At 44.1% G+C, this 18531-nt stretch overlaps 1 protein-coding gene across 2 annotated transcripts in view; it reads right to left on the bottom strand.

Moving 5' to 3' along the window:
• Window positions 1-2225: 2225 nt before the first annotated feature.
• LOC139422952 (suppressor of tumorigenicity 14 protein homolog) overlaps window positions 2226-18531 on the bottom strand; it is a 35426-nt gene continuing 19120 nt past the window's right edge. The window contains exons 6-19 of one of the 2 annotated variants that reach the window (XM_071174462.1): window positions 18041-18076; window positions 17237-17468; window positions 15256-15395; window positions 15041-15144; window positions 14435-14544; window positions 14144-14274; window positions 13429-13533; window positions 12939-13046; window positions 12486-12599; window positions 11969-12088; window positions 11268-11448; window positions 9133-9401; window positions 5023-5159; window positions 2226-4840 (exon numbers count right to left, since the gene is read on the bottom strand). In XM_071174462.1, the coding sequence (XP_071030563.1) occupies window positions 4679-4840; window positions 5023-5159; window positions 9133-9401; window positions 11268-11448; window positions 11969-12088; window positions 12486-12599; window positions 12939-13046; window positions 13429-13533; window positions 14144-14274; window positions 14435-14544; window positions 15041-15144; window positions 15256-15395; window positions 17237-17468; window positions 18041-18076 (1949 nt within the window). In that variant the 3' untranslated portion in view covers window positions 2226-4678. Of the gene's footprint in view, window positions 4841-5022; window positions 5160-9132; window positions 9402-9457; window positions 10620-11267; window positions 11449-11968; window positions 12089-12485; window positions 12600-12938; window positions 13047-13428; window positions 13534-14143; window positions 14275-14434; window positions 14545-15040; window positions 15145-15255; window positions 15396-17236; window positions 17469-18040; window positions 18077-18531 lie in introns of those variants that run through there. The other variant, XM_071174470.1, reaches the window with a different exon arrangement.

Raw genomic sequence — 18531 nt, 5'->3', positions numbered from 1 at the left:
GTGTTCAGCTGTGTTGCTTTTACGCCAAACATAACGTTTTGCATTGTTGCCAAAAAGTTCAATTTTGGTTTCATCTGACCAGAGCACCTTCTTCCATATGTTTGGTGTGTCTCCCAGGTGGCTTGTGGCAAACTTTAAACAACACTTTTTATGGATATCTTTAAGAAATGGCTTTCTTCTTGCCAATCTTCCATAAAGGCCAGATTTGTGCAATATACGACTGATTGTTGTCCTATGGACAGAGTCTCCCACCTCAGCTGTAGATCTCTGCAGTTCATCCAGAGTGATCATGGGCCTCTTGGCTGCATCTCTGATCAGTCTTCTCCTTGTATGAGCTGAAAGTTTAGAGGGACGGCCAGGTCTTGGTAGATTTGCAGTGGTCTGATACTCCTTCCATTTCAATATTATCGCTTGCACAGTGCTCCTTGGGATGTTTAAAGCTTGGGAAATATGTTTGTATCCAAATCCGGCTTTAAACTTCTTCACAACAGTATCTCGGACCTGCCTGGTGTGTTCCTTGTTCTTCATGATGCTCTCTGCGCTTTTAACGGTTCTCTGAGACTGTCACAGTGCAGGTGCATTTATACGGAGACTTGATTACACACAGGTGGATTGTATTTATCATCATTAGTCATTTAGGTCAACATTGGATCATTCAGAGATCCTCACTGAACTTCTGGAGAGAGTTTGCTGCACTGAAAGTAAAGGGGCTGAATAATTTTGCACGCCCAATTTTTCAGTTTTTGATTTGTTAAAAAAGTTATTTTGTTATATATCCAATAAATGTCGTTCCACTTCATAATTGTGTCCCACTTGTTGTTGATTCTTCACAAAAAAATACAGTTTTATATCTTTATGTTTGAAGCCTGAAATGTGGCAAAAGGTCGCAAAGTTCAAGGGGGCCGAATACTTTCGCAAGGCACTGTAGATACTTTTGTGTCGGTTTCCTCCAGCATCTTCACAAGGTCCTTTGCTGTTGTTCGGAGATTGATTTGCACTTGTCGCACCAAAGTACATTCATCTCTAGGAGACAGAACGCGTCTCCTTCCTGAGGTGTATACTGGATGCGTGGTCCCATGGTGTTTATACTTGCGTACTATTGTTTGTACAGATGAACGTGGTAACTCCAGGCGATTGGAAATTGCTCCCAAGGATGAACCAGACTCGTGGAGGTCTACACATTTTTTTTCCTGAGGTCTTGGCTGATCTCTGTTGATTTTCCCATGGTGTCAAGCAAAGAGGCACTGAGTTTGAAGGTAGGCCTTGAAATACATCCACAGGCACACCGGATTTAACAAAGAAAAATAAGATAAATTGCACTGCTGGTAATATCGTATATCCCAGGATGGCACAGTATGAAGGTATAGAAATATGGATACCGCCCAACCCTAGAGATAGCATGGGAAGCACCATTGATACGTGTGTGAACAGACACTATAGTGGCACAGATTCTAAGGTGAGCCATACATCTATCTCTATGGCCTGTTGTGCACAAACACACGTATTGGCCCTCTCATTGGCTAGAATGGTCCCACCTGATCTCGCCTCCTCCTGCCTGCCTTCCATCTTTGAGGACATGTACTTCCATTGTTAGAGCGGTCACTCAAATATCTTGTCAATTCCTCCTGAAAGTATTCATACCCCATGACATTTTCCACATTTTGTTCTGTTATTTTCTGATTTTAAAATGTATTAAATTGAGATTGTGTCACTAGCCTACGCACAATATTACATAATAAAGTGGATTTATGATTTTAGAAATTAAAAGGTGAAATGTAGAGTCAATAAGTATTCAAACCCTTTGTTATGGAAAACTCAAAGTTCAGGAATAAAAACAAGTCACAAATTGCATGGATTCACTCTGTGTGCAATAATAGTGTTTAACATGATTTTTGAATGACTGCCTCATCTGTATAACCCACACATACAGATAATTGTAAGGTTTCGAGCAGTGAATTTCAAACACAAATTCAACCACAAAGACCAGGGAGGATTTCCAATGCCTCGCAGAGGGGCACCTTATTGGTAGATGGGTGTATAATTATTTATTTTTTTAAGTAAAAAAGAAGCAGACATTGAATATCCCTTTGGGCATGGTGAAGTTAGTAATTACACTTTGGATGGTGTATCAATACACCCAGTCACTAGAAAGATACAGGCATCCTTCCAAACTCAGTTGCCAGAGAGGAAGGAAACCGCTCAGGAATTTCACCATGAGGCCAATGGTGACTTTAAAACGGTTAGAGTTTAATGGCTGTGACAGGAGAAAACTGAAGATGGCTCACCAACATTGTAGTTACTCCACAATACTAACCTAAATGACAGACTGAAAAGAAGAAAGCCTGTACAGAATAAAAATACTACAAATATTCCCAAAACATGCATCCTGTTTGCAATAAGGCACTAAAGTAAAACTGCAAAAAAAATGTGACAAAGAAATTAAATGCACACTACCGTTCAAAAGTTTGGGGTCATTAGGAAATGTCCTTGTTTGCGAAAGAAAAACACATTTTTTTGTTCATTAAAGTAACATAAAATGGATCAGAAATACAGTGTAGACATTGTTAATGTTGTAAATGACTATGGTAGCTGGAAACGGCAGATTGCTTATGGAATATCTACATAGGCATACAGAGGCCCATTATCAGCAACCATCACTCCTGTGTTCCAATGGCACGTTGTGTTAGCTAATCCAAGTTTATAATTTTATAAAAGCTAATTGATCATTATAAAGCCCCTTTGCAATTATGTTAGCACAGCTGAAAACTGTTGTGCTCATTAAAAAATAAACTGGCCTTCTTTAGACTAGTTGAGTATCTGGAGCATCAACATGTGGGTTCGATTACAGGCTCAAAATGGCCAGAAACAAATAACTTCCTTCTGAAATGCGCCAGTCGATTCTTGTTCTGGAATGAAGGCTATTCCATGCGAGAAATTGTCAAGAAACTGAAGATCTCGTGCAATGCTGTGTACTACTCCCTTCACAGAACTGCGCAAACTGGATCAAACCAGAATAGAAAGAGTAGGAGGCCCTGGTGCACAACTGAGCAAGAGGACAAGTACATTAGTGTCTAGTTTGAGAAAAACACCTCACAAGTCCTCAACTGGCAGCTTAATTTAATAGTACCCGCAAAACACCAGTCTAAACGTTAACAGTGAAGAGGCGACTCAGGGATGCTGGCTATAAAAAAAAATCTGCCTTTCCAACTTCAATAGTAATTTACAACATTAACAATGTCTACACTGTGTTTCTGATCAATTTGATGCCATTTTAAAATGGACAAAAAAAAATGGCTTTTCTTTCAAAAACAAGGACATTTCTAAGTGACCCTAAACTTTTGAACGGTAGTGTATATCCCGAATACAAAGAGTTATGTTTGGGACAAATCCAACAACACTGAGTAACACTTCATATTTCCATGCATCATGGGTATGCTTGTCATTTGGATAGAGCTTGGGAGTTCTTTTTGGGGAGGGGGAGGGGGGGGCAAAATGGAAGAGAGCTAAGCACAGTCAAAATCCTAGAGGATAACCTGCTTCAGTCTGCTTTCATACAGACACTGGGAGACAAATTCACCTTTCAGCAGGACAATAACCTAAAACACAAGACCAAATATACACTGGAGTAGCTTACCAAGATGACATTGAATATTCCTGAGTGGCTTAGTGACAGTTTTAAATTAAAATAGACTTGAAAACCTATGGCAAGACTTGAAAATGGCTGTCCAGTAATGATCAACAACCAACTTGAAAGAGCTTGAAGAATTTTGAAAAGAATAATGTGCAAATATTGTACAATACAGATGTGGAAACCTCATTAGGGACTTACCAAGAAAGACTCGCAGTTTTAATCCCTACCGAAGGTGATTATAACATGAATTTACTCAGTGGTGTGAATATACATATGTAAATGAGATATTTCTGTACAAACATTTCTAAAAATAGGTTTTCACGTTGTCATCATGGGTTATTGTATATAGATGGGTGATTTTAGTTTATATTTAATCCATTTTTAATTCAGGCTGTAACAAAATGTGGAATTACTAATATCACCGGTATCACACTGACTTATAAAACATTCCATGTTCTTGTCAAGGCACTTTAAGTGAAAATTGGCAGGTGAAAACAGCTGGTAAAGAAAAACATTGTAAAAATACAACCAACTATTCTACTTCTGTTCCAATTCTAATTCCCTCAGTTCATTTGGTATGTCTGTCTGTCTAACAGAAGATGTGATCTCATATCATAGCAATGGCGGAGATTTGGCAAATACTGTACCACTTCAAAATATACATCTTCCATAATTTACACTGGGAGAATATTAATCAAACCAGTGGAACATGACATGATTGATGGAGGTGCAGGAGTCTTGCTGCTTCTCGGAGCCTTTGAGAACCAGGGTTGCATCAGTACAGCATAAAAACATTGAAAAATCTAATCCAAAACCCATTTGAAATCATTCATCTGAGCAGTAGCTAGCCCCATGCAGGCCCTCAGTGGGTGTCGGAGGCTGGTTGAGGCTGGCTAGATGGATGGATAGCTCTGGTCATCATGGGGGGACTCGTCCTCAAACAGATTCAATGTTCCATATTCCTTATTTTTTTGTCTTGTTCTGTCAGACCCCCAAACTGTCTACCCGCTGTCCCTCCCCCTCCCCCTCCCCCATGTTCCATCATCATCAAACCCCCGTTTTCTTGCGGATCCAGTCTCTCAGCTTGGTGACACGCGAGTAGACGCCGGGCTTGTTCCGACGAGCGCAGCCCTCACCCCAGCTCACGATGCCTGCCTGGAACCACATCCCACTTTCCTCGAAGCACACCAGGGGACCCCCTGAGTCTCCCTAGTGATGAGAGCAACAGAGGACAGAAACATTACATTGGGCACAAAGGAAACGTGTTTAGGAGTGTTTTAAGACGTAGGTGTATGCCATATGTTTCTGTTTATAATTGCAAGTTTTTGTATTGTGTGTGTGTGTGTAGTATGTAGAGTGATAATGTAGCCTGCCGTGCGTATCCTTCCCACCTGACAGGCGTCGACTCCTCCGGACAGGAAGCCGGAGCAGAGCATCCTGGATGTGACCTGACCCTCGGTGACCACGTTACACACCGTGTCGTTAATGATCTTCACCTCTGCCTTCTGCAGCAGCCGTGCTATGGCACCTGACCGCCACAAGAAAGAGAGGACACGTGGTTATAACTAGCAGGAGACGTCCTTCATGTCCACTAGCTACTGCCTACAACCCAGGTGCTAATGAGTTGGCTTTGGGTTGACTAATGGGCAGTTAAGAGATCCCTCAAGAGAAAGAGGGAGAGAGGGAGGAGGTCTGGTATGAAATATGGGTGTGGAGGAAGGTGTAATGGAAGAGGGATGATAGGAAAAAGATGTGGGAGAGATGAAGGGAACAAGATAAATGACATGAGAGAGATGAGGAAAATATTAGGATGAAAGATGAGGGAGAAGGAATGGGAACGGGGTGACAGAAGACAGGGACGTCATGAGAGATGAAGGGAGACAGAGCGGGATGTCATGAATGGGAGAGATGAGGGTTGAGAATGAAAATGGGGAGCGGGTGAGGGAAGACGGACGTCAGGAGGAGTGAGGGATGAAGGGAAGAGAAGGATGCCATGGCGATGAAGGGAAAGACACCATGATGGGAGATATGAGAGAGGGATGAAGAGGGAGGGATGGAGTGAAAGCGCGACAAATGTCAAGATGAGGGAAGCGCAGAATGCCAAGAAGAAAGAGAGATATAAAAGATGTGTGTGTAAATATATACAGTGCCTTGCGAAAGTATTCGGCCCCCTTGAACTTTGCGACCTTTTGCCACATTTCAGGCTTCAAACATAAAGATATAAAACTGTATTTTTTGTGAAGAATCAACAACAAGTGGGACACAATCATGAAGTGGAACGACATTTATTGGATATTTCAAACTTTTTTAACAAATCAAAAACTGAAAAATTGGGCGTGCAAAATTATTCAGCCCCCTTAAGTTAATACTTTGTAGCGCCAACTTTTGCTGCGATTACAGCTGTAAGTCGCTTGGGGTATGTCTCTATCAGTTTTGCACATCGAGAGACTGAATTTTTTTCCCATTCCTCCTTGCAAAACAGCTCGAGCTCAGTGAGGTTGGATGGAGAGCATTTGTGAACAGCAGTTTTAAGTTCTTTCCACAGATTCTCAATTGGATTCAGGTCTGGACTTTGACTTGGCCATTCTAACACCTGGATATGTTTATTTTTGAACCATTCCATTGTAGATTTTGCTTTATGTTTTGGATCATTGTCTTGTTGGATGACAAATCTCCGTCCCAGTCTCAGGTCTTTTGCAGACTCCATCAGGTTTTCTTCCAGAATGGTCCTGTATTTGGCTCCATCCATCTTCCCATCAATTTTAACCATCTTCCCTGTCCCTGCTGAAGAAAAGCAGGCCCAAACCATGATGCTGCCACCACCATGTTTGACAGTGGGCATGGTGTGTTCAGGGTGATGAGCTCTGTTGCTTTTACGCCAAACATAACGTTTTGCATTGTTGCCAAAAAGTTCAATTTTGGTTTCATCTGACCAGAGCACCTTCTTCCACATGTTTGGTGTGTCTCCCAGGTGGCTTGTGGCAAACTTTAAACGACACTTTTTATGGATATCTTTAAGAAATGGCTTTCTTCTTGCCACTCTTCCATAAAGGCCAGATTTGTGCAATATACGACTGATTGTTGTCCTATGGACAGAGTCTCCCACCTCAGCTGTAGATCTCTGCAGTTCATCCAGAGTGATCATGGGCCTCTTGGCTGCATCTCTGATCAGTCTTCTCCTTGTATGAGCTGAAAGTTTAGAGGGACGGCCAGGTGTTGGTAGATTTGCAGTGGTCTGATACTCCTTCCATTTCAATATTATCGCTTGCACAGTGCTCCTTGGGATGTTTAAAGCTTGGGAAATCTTTTTGTATCCAAATCCGGCTTTAAACTTCTTCACAACAGTATCTCGGACCTTCCTGGTGTGTTCCTTGTTCTTCATGATGCTCTCTGCGCTTTTAACGGACCTCTGAGACTATCACAGTGCAGGTGCATTTATACGGAGACTTGATTACACACAGGTGGATTGTATTTATCATCATTAGTCATTTAGGTCAACATTGGATCATTCAGAGATCCTTACTGAACTTCTGGAGAGAGTTTGCTGCACTGAAAGTAAAGGGGCTGCACGCCCAATTTTTCAGTTTTTGATTTGTTAAAAAAGTTTGACATATCCAATAAATGTCGTTCCACTTGATGATTGTGTCCCACTTGTTGTTGATTCTTCACAAAAAAATACAGTTTTATATCTTTATGTTTGAACCCTGAAATGTGGCAAAAGGTCGCAAAGTTCAAGGGGGCCGAATACTTTCGCAAGGCACTGTATATAATTACACACACACATCTCTCACAGAGGAGTTATATAACACACCTGACGGAGTCAAATACTATGCCAAATGGTTAGTATGTGAGGTGAGCTGATTCAGCACTTTCTTGAACTATCCCACTGTCTCTTGGCTCCTTTCCTTTCAAACGAAATCAAGTGCAGCTCGAGCATATGGAAATACTTGACCTAATGCACAGTATTTGACCCAAGTCTGCCGTATGAGAACAGTAGTGCTGGTCTAAATGAGACTCTTAATACTAAATCAAGCACAGCTCAACTATCTTAAAGTATTCAACATGTATGAACTAGGGATGGGCATGAGTAATTGAGTACTCGAATGGATGTCAAAAATCGATCTTTAACCAGAGATTGGCGGTAGTGTGCATCTCTCTCCATGTACACTCTCCCGACAATTTGTGCTCAATCATTGTTTTCATGGTGTGAATTGTTTGTGAAAGTTTATGAATTCCCCGCTATATCTCAAAAGTACCACCAGCAGTAAATGTAGGCTCCCGTTAATCATTGCAATTTCCCCATTAATCTAGAATGTTTGGTTACGGTCATTTCTGTTAATTCAATGTATTAGTCCGGCATACCATTCTCCTTCTTGTAGTGGAGACGTTGTTTGAGGTCACAAACTACGCGGTGATGATGAAGTTGTGGTTTATTAATCATATTTACCAGTTTTATGTCAACATGTCTGGTATCTCCGTCTTGTCAGTATTGCTCGAGTGCGCACAGATGTGGATTACTTAGGCCGAACACCGGGATAGGTGGTGGAGTTTAAACCCTTTCACCTGCGTTTTATGTTGGAAGTCGTGTTTTTTCTTCAATGGAGTGATCAGGGTTGAGCAACTATATCCTTCACAGAAAATACATTTGCACAACACATTCATCAGGAAATAGCTTCATTTTCATCAGTTGACATGCGAAGTGCAACACTATTCGGCTATCAGCCACACAATTAAATGAGCTTCCAATGAGTAAGATCATTTTTTTCAAAAGTGATGCATTGCCATCATATACATTTCTAGTGTTGTTTATCAGCTCCATTTCTTAATCAAATGTTTTATTTGAAGTTAATCTTGCATTTTACCAGAGAAAAGGAAGCTACGAGAAAAGTAGCTACAAATCTGTCAGAGTGCTGTCTGCTGATAGAATGCCAGTTGGTGAATTCTCAGAGTGAAGAAGTACAACTGAAGCAGTCTGATGCCGAGCATGTAGATCTGCGTTTAGAAAACGCAGTAAGATTATTTCCTTATGCGTTTTCTCTTTTATATTTTGCCACTGCTAGGCGAAGCCAGAGCCGAGCAGGTAATACAGCTCATTATGGTTTCAAATTAATGATTCTAAAATGGCACTTGGTTTTTTATTGACTGAATATACTAGGCTATATAGAACATGTTATCTGTGAAGGTTATGATAAATTAGGCGTTTTTGCTGTTGGCATGTAGATAAACGCGCACATATTTTCCCCAAGTGTGTTCTAATATACTTTAACTTGAATACTCTAGTACAAAAAAAGAATAATGAGAGTACTCTTAACAGTAAAAACATTTCAAATGCCCATCCCTAGTATGACCCAGTTCTGTAACATAAAATAGAAGTAAATGTATGTAAACTTTGACCCCATGCACTAAATCAATTGCAACATTAGCATTTGGAACTATTCAACATATGTATTGTATATGACCTAGGTCTATAAGAACAACAGTGTAACTATATGATCGCCCACCTCCTTCGCGGAGAGTGCCCCAGCCTGTAACCCAACAGGACATGCCAGCAGGGAAGAGGTGGGAGCGTGCGGGTAGGCAGATGGGGTGGATGGTGTTGGTGAACTCCAGCGGCTGGCTCAGCTCCAGCAGGGCGATGTCGTAGTCATAGGTCATCTGGTTGTAGTCTGGGTGGGTGAAAATGGTCTTCACCGAGCTTCTCTGAACATTATCCTGCTTATACTGGTCCTGCATGCCACTGTACGTCTGCCAGTTGGAGGCCACGTGGTTTCTAGAGGCGGTGTGTGTGTGTGTGAGTGAGAGAAAGAGAGCATGGGATGTTAACATTATTCAGTTATTCTGCTGGCCTCTCTGCCTTTGAAATTTCACTTGAAAGTGTTTTTTTTTTTTTTACAAAGTACAGGAGTGGATAGAATTGATTGTGGGCATGTTAACCAACCTACAGGGCCAAGGGCTGGCAGTCTTATCTGAAAGGGGCCAGTGTGGGGGCAGGCTTTTGCTCCGGCCAAAGCAGCAACACACCTAATTCAAATAATGAACTAATTAGTCTTTAATAAAGACTCAATTGATTGAATCGGCCGTGTAAGATTGAGTCTAAGATTGCCTACTGCTGCTATAGGATATGAGCTTGAGCTACTCCTATAGAGCCTCTCCACAGCATAAGAGAATACTGTCTGTAAACACAAAGGAAGCCGTTTCTCTTCCAAGCTGACTGTGTGATTGTGAGAGGAACCAATGCTAGCAGCAGAGCTCTGTAAATCTCTGTACTGTTCATGAAACTGCCGCAGTGCACAGCTACATCATCCCCTACAGTGGCTGGCTCGAAATGGAAAAGACCCCATCCATCCCAACACAGCAGTGCTGGATCACATTCTAGTGCTGGGATAGTGCTCCACCTACTGGCAGCCCAGCTAATTACACACAGTATATACACACTATAAAGCTGCTTCGATGTAAATGTGGCCCTGAAGCATCTCTTCTAAACAGTATAATCAAGGGGTAATTTCTCAGTCCTTGTGCTGTGGATCAAAACTCCTGTGTTGTGTAAAGCACCGTTTACCCATCATACTCGTAGGGCTCTGTTCAATCCGCATTGAGGAAATTCAGCTTTACAGCATGATTGAAATGTAAAGGCAATGTTTCCACTAGTGGAGAACGCATTCATGGTAAACGCTGCAAATGTTGGCTCAATACCTTTACATTTCTATTGTGGAACCTGGAACTCTTCAGCTTTACAGATTGAAGAGCCCCTTAGTATTAAATGAACAAACAGGATCCCTAAAACGATGTCCTCTGGAATAATGAATAATAATAATAACGAGAATGGGGCACCAACAAACTAAGTTAACTCAGTGAAGTAGATGAAAGACAGCAGAGTGGCCATAAACTCCCCCGAGCGTGGGAAAGGTGAAAAAAAAGATGTTTGAAAGCAGAGTAGAAGGAGGAGGAAGATATCAGTGGCTTCAGAAGCAGAGATGGGACGATCTGTCTGTGAATCAGAAACCAGAAGAGGTGTGAGGGGTGCCATGTACACATACAGGGCTGGAGATCTTGAAAGAAGCTTCAGTACAGTAAAGAAGCCATAAACTACCCACAGGCATGACGGGATAGACAGACCCAAAAAAGAGGCATAGAGAACAAAAGCGAGGCAGAGGGAGGGATGAAGGGAGGGCATTTGAAACAATAGGAAGGACAACCTGCAGAGAGGCAGGAGGAGCAGAGAGGAAGGAAGGAGGAGCAGGGAGGAAGGAAGGGAGAGCAGGGAAGAAGGAAGGGAGAGCAGGGAAGAAGGAAGGAGGAGCAGGGAGGAAGGAAGGAAGGAGGAGCAGAGAGGAAGGAAGGAAGAGTAAGGAAGGAAGAGTAAGGACGGAAGAGCAGGGAGGAAGAAAGGAGGAGCAGAGAGGAAGGAAGGAGGAGCAGAGAGGAAGGAAGGAGGAGCAGAGAGGAAGGAAGGAGGAGCAGGGCGGAAGGAAGGAGGAGCAGAGAGGAAGGAAGGAGGAGCAGAGAGGAAGGAAGGAGGAGCAGAGAGGAAGGAAGGAGGAGCAGGGAGGAAGGAAGGAAGAGTAAGGAAGGAAGAGCAGGGAGGAAGGAAGGAAGAGTAAGGAAGGAAGAGCAGTGTTGTGTATGTGGAACTCACTCAGGGCTGATGGTCTTGAAGCAGTGGGCGGCAGACAGGAGCCAGCGGTTGGAGATGATTGACGCGCCACACACATGCCCACGGGTCTGGAAGTGCAGGCTCACCTGCCAGGGCCACTCCCCCAGCTGCGCATTCTCCCCGCCCACAATACGGTTAAGCTTGTATGGCCGGATGCCACAGTCTATTGGAAGGTATGTGGGAGAGGAAGAGTGAGACGAGCGTTAATGAACAGAGAGAAGAGAAGGAGAAAATAACTTCAACTTGACACCGCAGCCTTGGCGCTGAACCGCACGGCTCGTTGAAATTATAATAAGGTACCGACATTTGCTTATCAAAAAAACACTGCCAGACCCCGAGGCTTGTAGGAAAGGAAAAACACAACAATATTCACACAGATGTCAATAGTTCTCCAAAGAAGAATTAAATAAATAAAAGTGCTGGATGGAGGCCCTCCGGCTTGTTTGGTGCTCTGTAGACAAGTAGCCAGTCATACGTCATCCCAACCCCACTACTCTGCTGTCCTGTAGCTCACTGTTAGGAGTGACAATGATACATTTACCACTGGTTTCATGTGCTAGTCGAGGTTTTTGAATCAAACAGGAGTTCTAAAAGTACATGCTAACTCAGAGAATAGGAAACGAGTGAAGATGTAAATGAGGAGGAGGAATGAAAGAGCTTGCTGCTGGGTTGTCTTGTCTTACCGCAGCCCTCCTCATCTGATTCGTCGGTGCAGTCTTTGACCCGGTCACACTCAGCGTTCACCTTGTTCACACACGCCTCGTTCTTACACTTAAAGCTGAAGTCAGAGCAGATACCAGGAGCTGCACAGAGAGAGACGTGGATAAAAATGTAAAATAAAAAGTCAAAACCCATGAAGAGATAAGACAACACATTTCTGATATTAAAAAACAATCCCATTTTTCATAAACCTATTTCAGTGCTAGGCCAGGTTTGATGAAAAGGACACTCCAATCAGTCAGGCATTAGAATGCAGTGCACCATACACAGTGATGGTGCTGTGGTTTACATTGACTGGCTGTATTGATTGAGATGGTCTAGTCTAACATCCCACTTTATCCACAAAACTGAGATTGAAAAGGAGTGACAGGCTTTTAATGTGAGGAAAAGTGTGTGCAGTAGCATAAACATAGCTAATGTATGTCAAAAGAGAGGTGTGTCCTGTCACGTAATGAGTGAGTCTGGTGTGTGTTGACTTACAGACGGTACAGGAAGCCTCGTCACTCCCGTCTACACAGTCCATCTTAGTGTCACACACCACATCCTGAGGCAAACAGGTCCCGTCGCCACACCTCCACTCATTCTTAGCACAGCCTGGGAAAGGGGGGAGGAGAGAGAAAGATACATTTTTACTGATGTGGTCAGACTGGATGCTTGCTCTCCCTCCATCTCTCCCCTGCTCTGTGTTTTAAAAGGCTGAATGCATTATACATGATTAAGAGTCTAGACGGAGGCTGAGCAAATTGGGCAAGGCTTCCAACAAGCCACATTACTGATAAAGTAATGACCACACACAGCCGAGCTAGAAGCCAGTGTCCACCGATTAGTGCCTTTAATGTTAGCACAATTAGCATGGCATTAGCGGTCCCGATATAGCCCGCAGACTGGCATTACATAGATAGAGAGGGTCTGGCCGACTAGGAGGCTACTCACTGCAGTGCTTCTCATCACTCTCGTCACCGCAGTCATTGACACGGTCGCACACCCAGTACTTGGGCTTGCACATCCCATTGTCACAGGCAAACTGGTCCTTTTCACATTCTGAAAATAGCAAGAGGAAATGTCCAGTGTGTCAGAGGCTTCTATCACACAGACATGCACACACACAGGATTGTGAGGGGAGTGAGAAGTGTGTGAAGGGAGGGTTGAAGGGGCAGTGAGGAAGGGTTGAAGGGGCAGTGAGGGAGGGTTGAAGGGGCAGTGAGGGAGGGTTGAAGGGGAAGTGAGGGAGGGTTGAAGGGGAAGTGAGGAAGGGTTGAAGGGGCAGTGAGGAAGGGTTGAAGGGGCAGTGAGGAAGAGTTGAAGGGGAGGTGAGGGAGGGTTGAAGGGAGAGCGAGGTAGGGAGGGGTGAACGCGAAGTGAGGGAAAAAGAGGGAGGGGAGTGAGGTAGGGGTGAGGCCAAGCAAGGCCAGAATCTACTTACTGCAGTTCATTTCATCACTCATGTCCCCACAGTCGTTCCAGCCATCACAATGCAGCTCCTTCTTGATACAGAACCCAGAGCCACAGGCAAACTGGTTGGGGCAAGCTGCACACAGTAACAGAATGGAGGGAATGAGGAAGGAAGGAGGGAGAGAGGGAGACAGGGGGAAGAGGCGAATGAGAGTGAGCGATGAGAGAGAGCGAATGACAGAAGGCGTGTGAGGGAATGACAGTGTATTTCCGGCCCATCCGTCTTGTTGCAATCTGCTCGTACCTATTGATCAAAGCAATTAGAAATCCATTATGGCCCAAACTCTGAAAGAGCAGCACTACAGAGGGTAGAGGGGACGAGGGGAGTGGAGGGGGCAGACAGAGACTAGAAGTGCTCCTGACTGATAAAACGGACAATGAACACACTCTCATGGTGATTGGTGGACCTGTGATGTCAGAGCTGCAGTCTGTAAACCTCCATCATTGAACCGTCTCTGGCTGAGTGTCAGTCAGTGTGCCACTGGGTTTGGGGCACTAGTTCAGTTGTTTTAGTGATGATTACTATGTCATATAGAAACTTTCACTTGAATAGCACCACCACTCCCATATCAGTTGCCATGGAGATTAAGAGGGGTTTGAAAACAGTACCATAAAATGGTAACACCTTCATAGGACGTTTCATACAATCCAGAGTCATATATAAACACCAGAGAGAAACTACTCACGGTTGGAAGGATCATATGCGTTGTACTGAGCCTGGAAGCCTTTGTCTGTGAAGGACTCATCAGAGTGGAACATCACAGCCAGAGAGCTGGTGGTACTGGTAAGGGCCAGAGAAGACAGCTCCCCACAGTACCTGAAACAAAGCACACAACATTTATTTGGGTGGAAATACTGACATTCTATGTCAATGGAATGTGATGGTTTAAAGCAGAGGACACATTTCCTTTATCCTGTGATAATTAATAAAGTCATACTGGTCTATAGAGCTCCAGTAAGTAGAAGACAATTCTTACTTGGTGCCCATGACCTCTATGTAGTCTTTGTGACACACCCTGACGTCCACTCTCGGCTCCTTCATACGGAACATGGTGAACTTCACACGTACCTGCTTCCCTGCAGGGACCTGAGACAGGGTTGTGTTCACGTGAGTCTTAAGAGTTGAAAAATGCCACCACTTTTCCCCTCTGCCCTGCTCCTTAGAGGTACGCACTTGTTCCTTCCTCCTCATAGTTTCTAAATAAATGGTGTAAAAAATATAGTGGTCCCTCAAGCCTGCTTACACCAAGTCGATGATTTGTAATCCACAAGGGGAATGGGACCAAGTGGGAGGTGTAGGGAATTGCAACTCAAACTACAATAACTGTGAGAGAACACCTAACCCACCTCCTCCCCCAAGACACAAAACCTTAAGGACGGCTGCTGCAATAGGACATATGAAGATGGAAGAGGTACTGAACAGCCTGGCTGACATTCTGTAGCCTCAGCATTCCCCTCATACAGAGCTATGGATGGTGCAGGAAAGAGGGGACAAGAGAGAGGGACCAGAGAGCGAAGGGGTAAATAGAGAGGTAGCAGAGAGAGGGGGGTAACAGAAGGGGCTATGGTGCAGGATCACCAACCTCGATGGTCCACTTGCAGTCCAGTGCTGGGGGATAGAAGCTGGGGTAATGGGGAGAGCTGAAGTTCCCCTGAGCATCACTCAGGACTCCTCCACAACTTTTGGCTAAAATGGGGTCATTAGAGTGTTCATCTTAACTTAGTGAAATATGGACTGTTTGACTGGTATTGTCGTTGTACATCTTGGTAAGGGGATGACTGTGTGATGTTATCTTACATGTTGTTAGGGGGATGATTGAGTACTCTGCACTGAAGCCGGGCCTCTGGACAGCGCTGTCGGTGATGAGGTTGATGAGCATGATGTTACTGGACGACACCACCTCCAGGGGATTGCTGGGAGGCCTCTGACCACACTTGCTATAGGAGGCGATTCATACAGGAAATTGAGATGTCAATCAATGTCAGGGCTGGGCAACACTGGTCAAGGTGTGAGACTTCAATTAATTCACTGACAGAATGTGGTGCAGGCATGAAAGGCATAAACCATCAGTATACCATCTACACTGTGTTGTTAGAGTGACATAGTTCACTTTTAATAAAACACATTAATCAGAAACCCAAAGAAGCCCATTAAAATACATTTGAAATGTCTAAATAACTGTTGAGCACCCACACATCAAAAAGCATTAAGTCAACTATTGAAGGGAAGAAAAATAGCCCTGCCCGCTCAGACACACACAGCATTTCAAAGTCAAACAGGTATTTTAGCGAAACGCTGCAAGAGCAGCACTACATCTACCTGCAGCAGGGTAATGCCATTAGAAACTATTGTATTAAGGCCCTCATAAACCTGGTGTCACCTTGGATAAAGCTGATCGGCTGAGCAGCAATAGAAAATCTTATGCATTGCCTGGCTACCCGCATTTGTTGGGCGAAGGGTTTGGAACTTGAAATTGCCTGCAGTGTAGCCCCCACTGATTTGCACTCAGGTTGCCACAGTGGGGGAGAGAGAGAGAGAGAGAGAGCGAGAGAGACGGACGCCCACAGAGTCCACAACAGACAACCAACCACAATTACACACAGCAGCATGGCTGCTGGGTGGCACCCCTGGTAGATTGGAAAAGAGAGGTCCTTCTGAGCCAACTCAATCTCACTGAAGGTCCCCAATGTTAACAATGAAAGACGACGTGCTGGGCTAAATGCACCAGGATCCCAACAAGTGGCTAAAATCACCAATGATGTATTGGGAATGAAGTCCACAGCATTCGCTACACTTCAAAACGACCGTTTTCTCCCACGTTTTTCTATTCCCACTGGGGACCTTAGCCAAATACAAAGTGATGTTCCTGGGAATCCTGGAAAACTACATGACACACTTGTACTTTCTTTCCTCATTAAGTAAGCATATGTTGGTACTGGTAGTATGCATGTCTTGGTTCGACCCTAAATTAATACAAGGTTGTAAACAAGTGGGATACACTGAGTGTACAAAACATTATGAACACCATCCTAATATTGATGTTGGCCCATGTTGACTCCAATGCTTCCCACAGTCGTGTCAAGTTGACTGGATGTTCTTTGGGTGGTGGGCCATTCTTGATACACACAAGAAACTGTTGAACGTGAAAAACCCAGCAGCGTTGCAGTTCTTGACACAGTCAAACCCAGTGCGCCTGGCACCAACTACCATACCCCGTTCAAAGGCACTTAAATCTTTTGTCCTGTCCATTCACCCACTGAATGACACACACAATCCATATTTCACTTTGCTTAAAAATAATTTTTTAACCTGTCTATGTATCTTGGTAGGATGAAGACTATATTATTTATTGTGCTAAAAGAAAGCAAGTTTGAAGTTGACTTCCTGCTTCCTTTTCCCCCACTGTTAACATAACCTTATCGATTGGAAACAAACCCGCATTCTCGCAGCACAACAACCTATCAATTACACTTAGCCTAGACACCAGGTAACCACCTTTGATTGAACAAAGCCAATATGTCTCACACAAATTTGCAATCTTACAATTGAATTCACTTGTCTGTGTATCACTGCTGATATTAAGACGGAGTTTGTCACAGATTACCTTATGACAAACATTATGACAAACATTGGCCTGATTCAGCCTCTCTCACCATCCCTGTACTAGAGTCTTTGGCTCCATGAAATGCACTAATAAAAAATCTATGCATTATTCATATTATTTATCTATCATCATCATCATCATCATCATCACAGTAGTGGTTGTGAGAGCACTCACTGAGTGATGGCCTGGGACTCATCCGGGCTGAGGGAGTCGTAGATGGACACAAAGTCATCGGAGCAGTCGTCCTCTATGTGAAAGTGGGAGAAGCGGACTGAGATGGCGTTCTGTTCCGGGGCTCTGATCTGCCACTGGCAGCGGGACTGGGCCGGGTACTGATCTGGAAAGCCTGGAGACTGGAAGCTCTGAACTAAAGTGTTAGCCTCCAACCGGAAGAAACACTCGTAATCTGACGGGCAGGAAACAGCAAAACAGATTACATTAGTAGATGTACAGACATACAGGTACAGTAGCCCAACAAGGCTGTGGGTTTTCCCTGGTCAGCTCACATGCTAAGGAAGAACTTTAGACTCTAGTCCCAAAAGTGCAAACGCCAAGGCAGATAACTTAGTGGAAAAAAGAGCTCAAAATGTCATATCATGGTGAGGAGAAATGTACACATCTTATACCACATCTACTACACTGTTCATCATCCAGTGTCATCTGTTGATGCAATGTCAACTCTATCAACTCTCATCTGAAATTAAATGTAACATGCGCAAAATCGTTTGAGGATTACGCCTCAACACAGAGGGTAAAAAAAAGACGAATGAAATAGGCCAACATCCATTTTTATTCAGTAGTCCACTCATGTACTATATAGCCAGGGCTCTCAATCTCTTCATGAATAGAGCAGCAGCAGCAGCATGTATCACGAGGGGCAGGCATTCGTCACAGAATGGCAGCAGCGGGGTGAACATCTAGCGGGCTGGAAAATTACAGCGGCGTGTGATTGAAACGGGAGACAGTGGGTTTACTCACCGGCTCTGGGGTTCCTGGCCATCCTGGGGTCTGTGCCTGGAGAGAGGGGGGAGGGGGCAGAAGAGTGGTGGAGTAAGAGGGGGAGGGAGAAGAGGGAGAAGGAGGAGAGAGAAAGGGAAAATGAGAGATAAGGGGGAGGGTTAAGAGAGCGTTACCTTACTGAGAGGCTGATAGAGTTTGATGCACGGGTGTATAATATTTGGGTTGCACTTTTACTGTTCCAATTCGCCGTACACACTGCTGTTGAGAGAGCTGCCGATGGAGTCCCCCCCATTGCCCCACGGAGCCCAGGGATACATCTCTGTCTAACCGTCTGACAGCCACATCAAACCATATAAACAGAAATCATTTTAAAACAGAGCAAAACCACTAAGTCATATAGGGTGACCTTTTTGCAATGCAATGTGAAGTAGACAGAAGCTAGAATAATGATAATGGCTACAGCCAGGCAGCTAAAGGGCAGCCCAGGGGCCAACTACTGTAACGTCATT

The sequence above is a fragment of the Oncorhynchus clarkii genome, chromosome 2, assembly GCF_045791955.1.
Source record: "Oncorhynchus clarkii lewisi isolate Uvic-CL-2024 chromosome 2, UVic_Ocla_1.0, whole genome shotgun sequence".
NCBI classification, from domain to species: domain Eukaryota; kingdom Metazoa; phylum Chordata; class Actinopteri; order Salmoniformes; family Salmonidae; genus Oncorhynchus; species Oncorhynchus clarkii.
The sequence above is the reverse complement of the archived record's forward strand: the minus strand, read 5'-3'. Positions and strand labels throughout refer to the sequence as shown.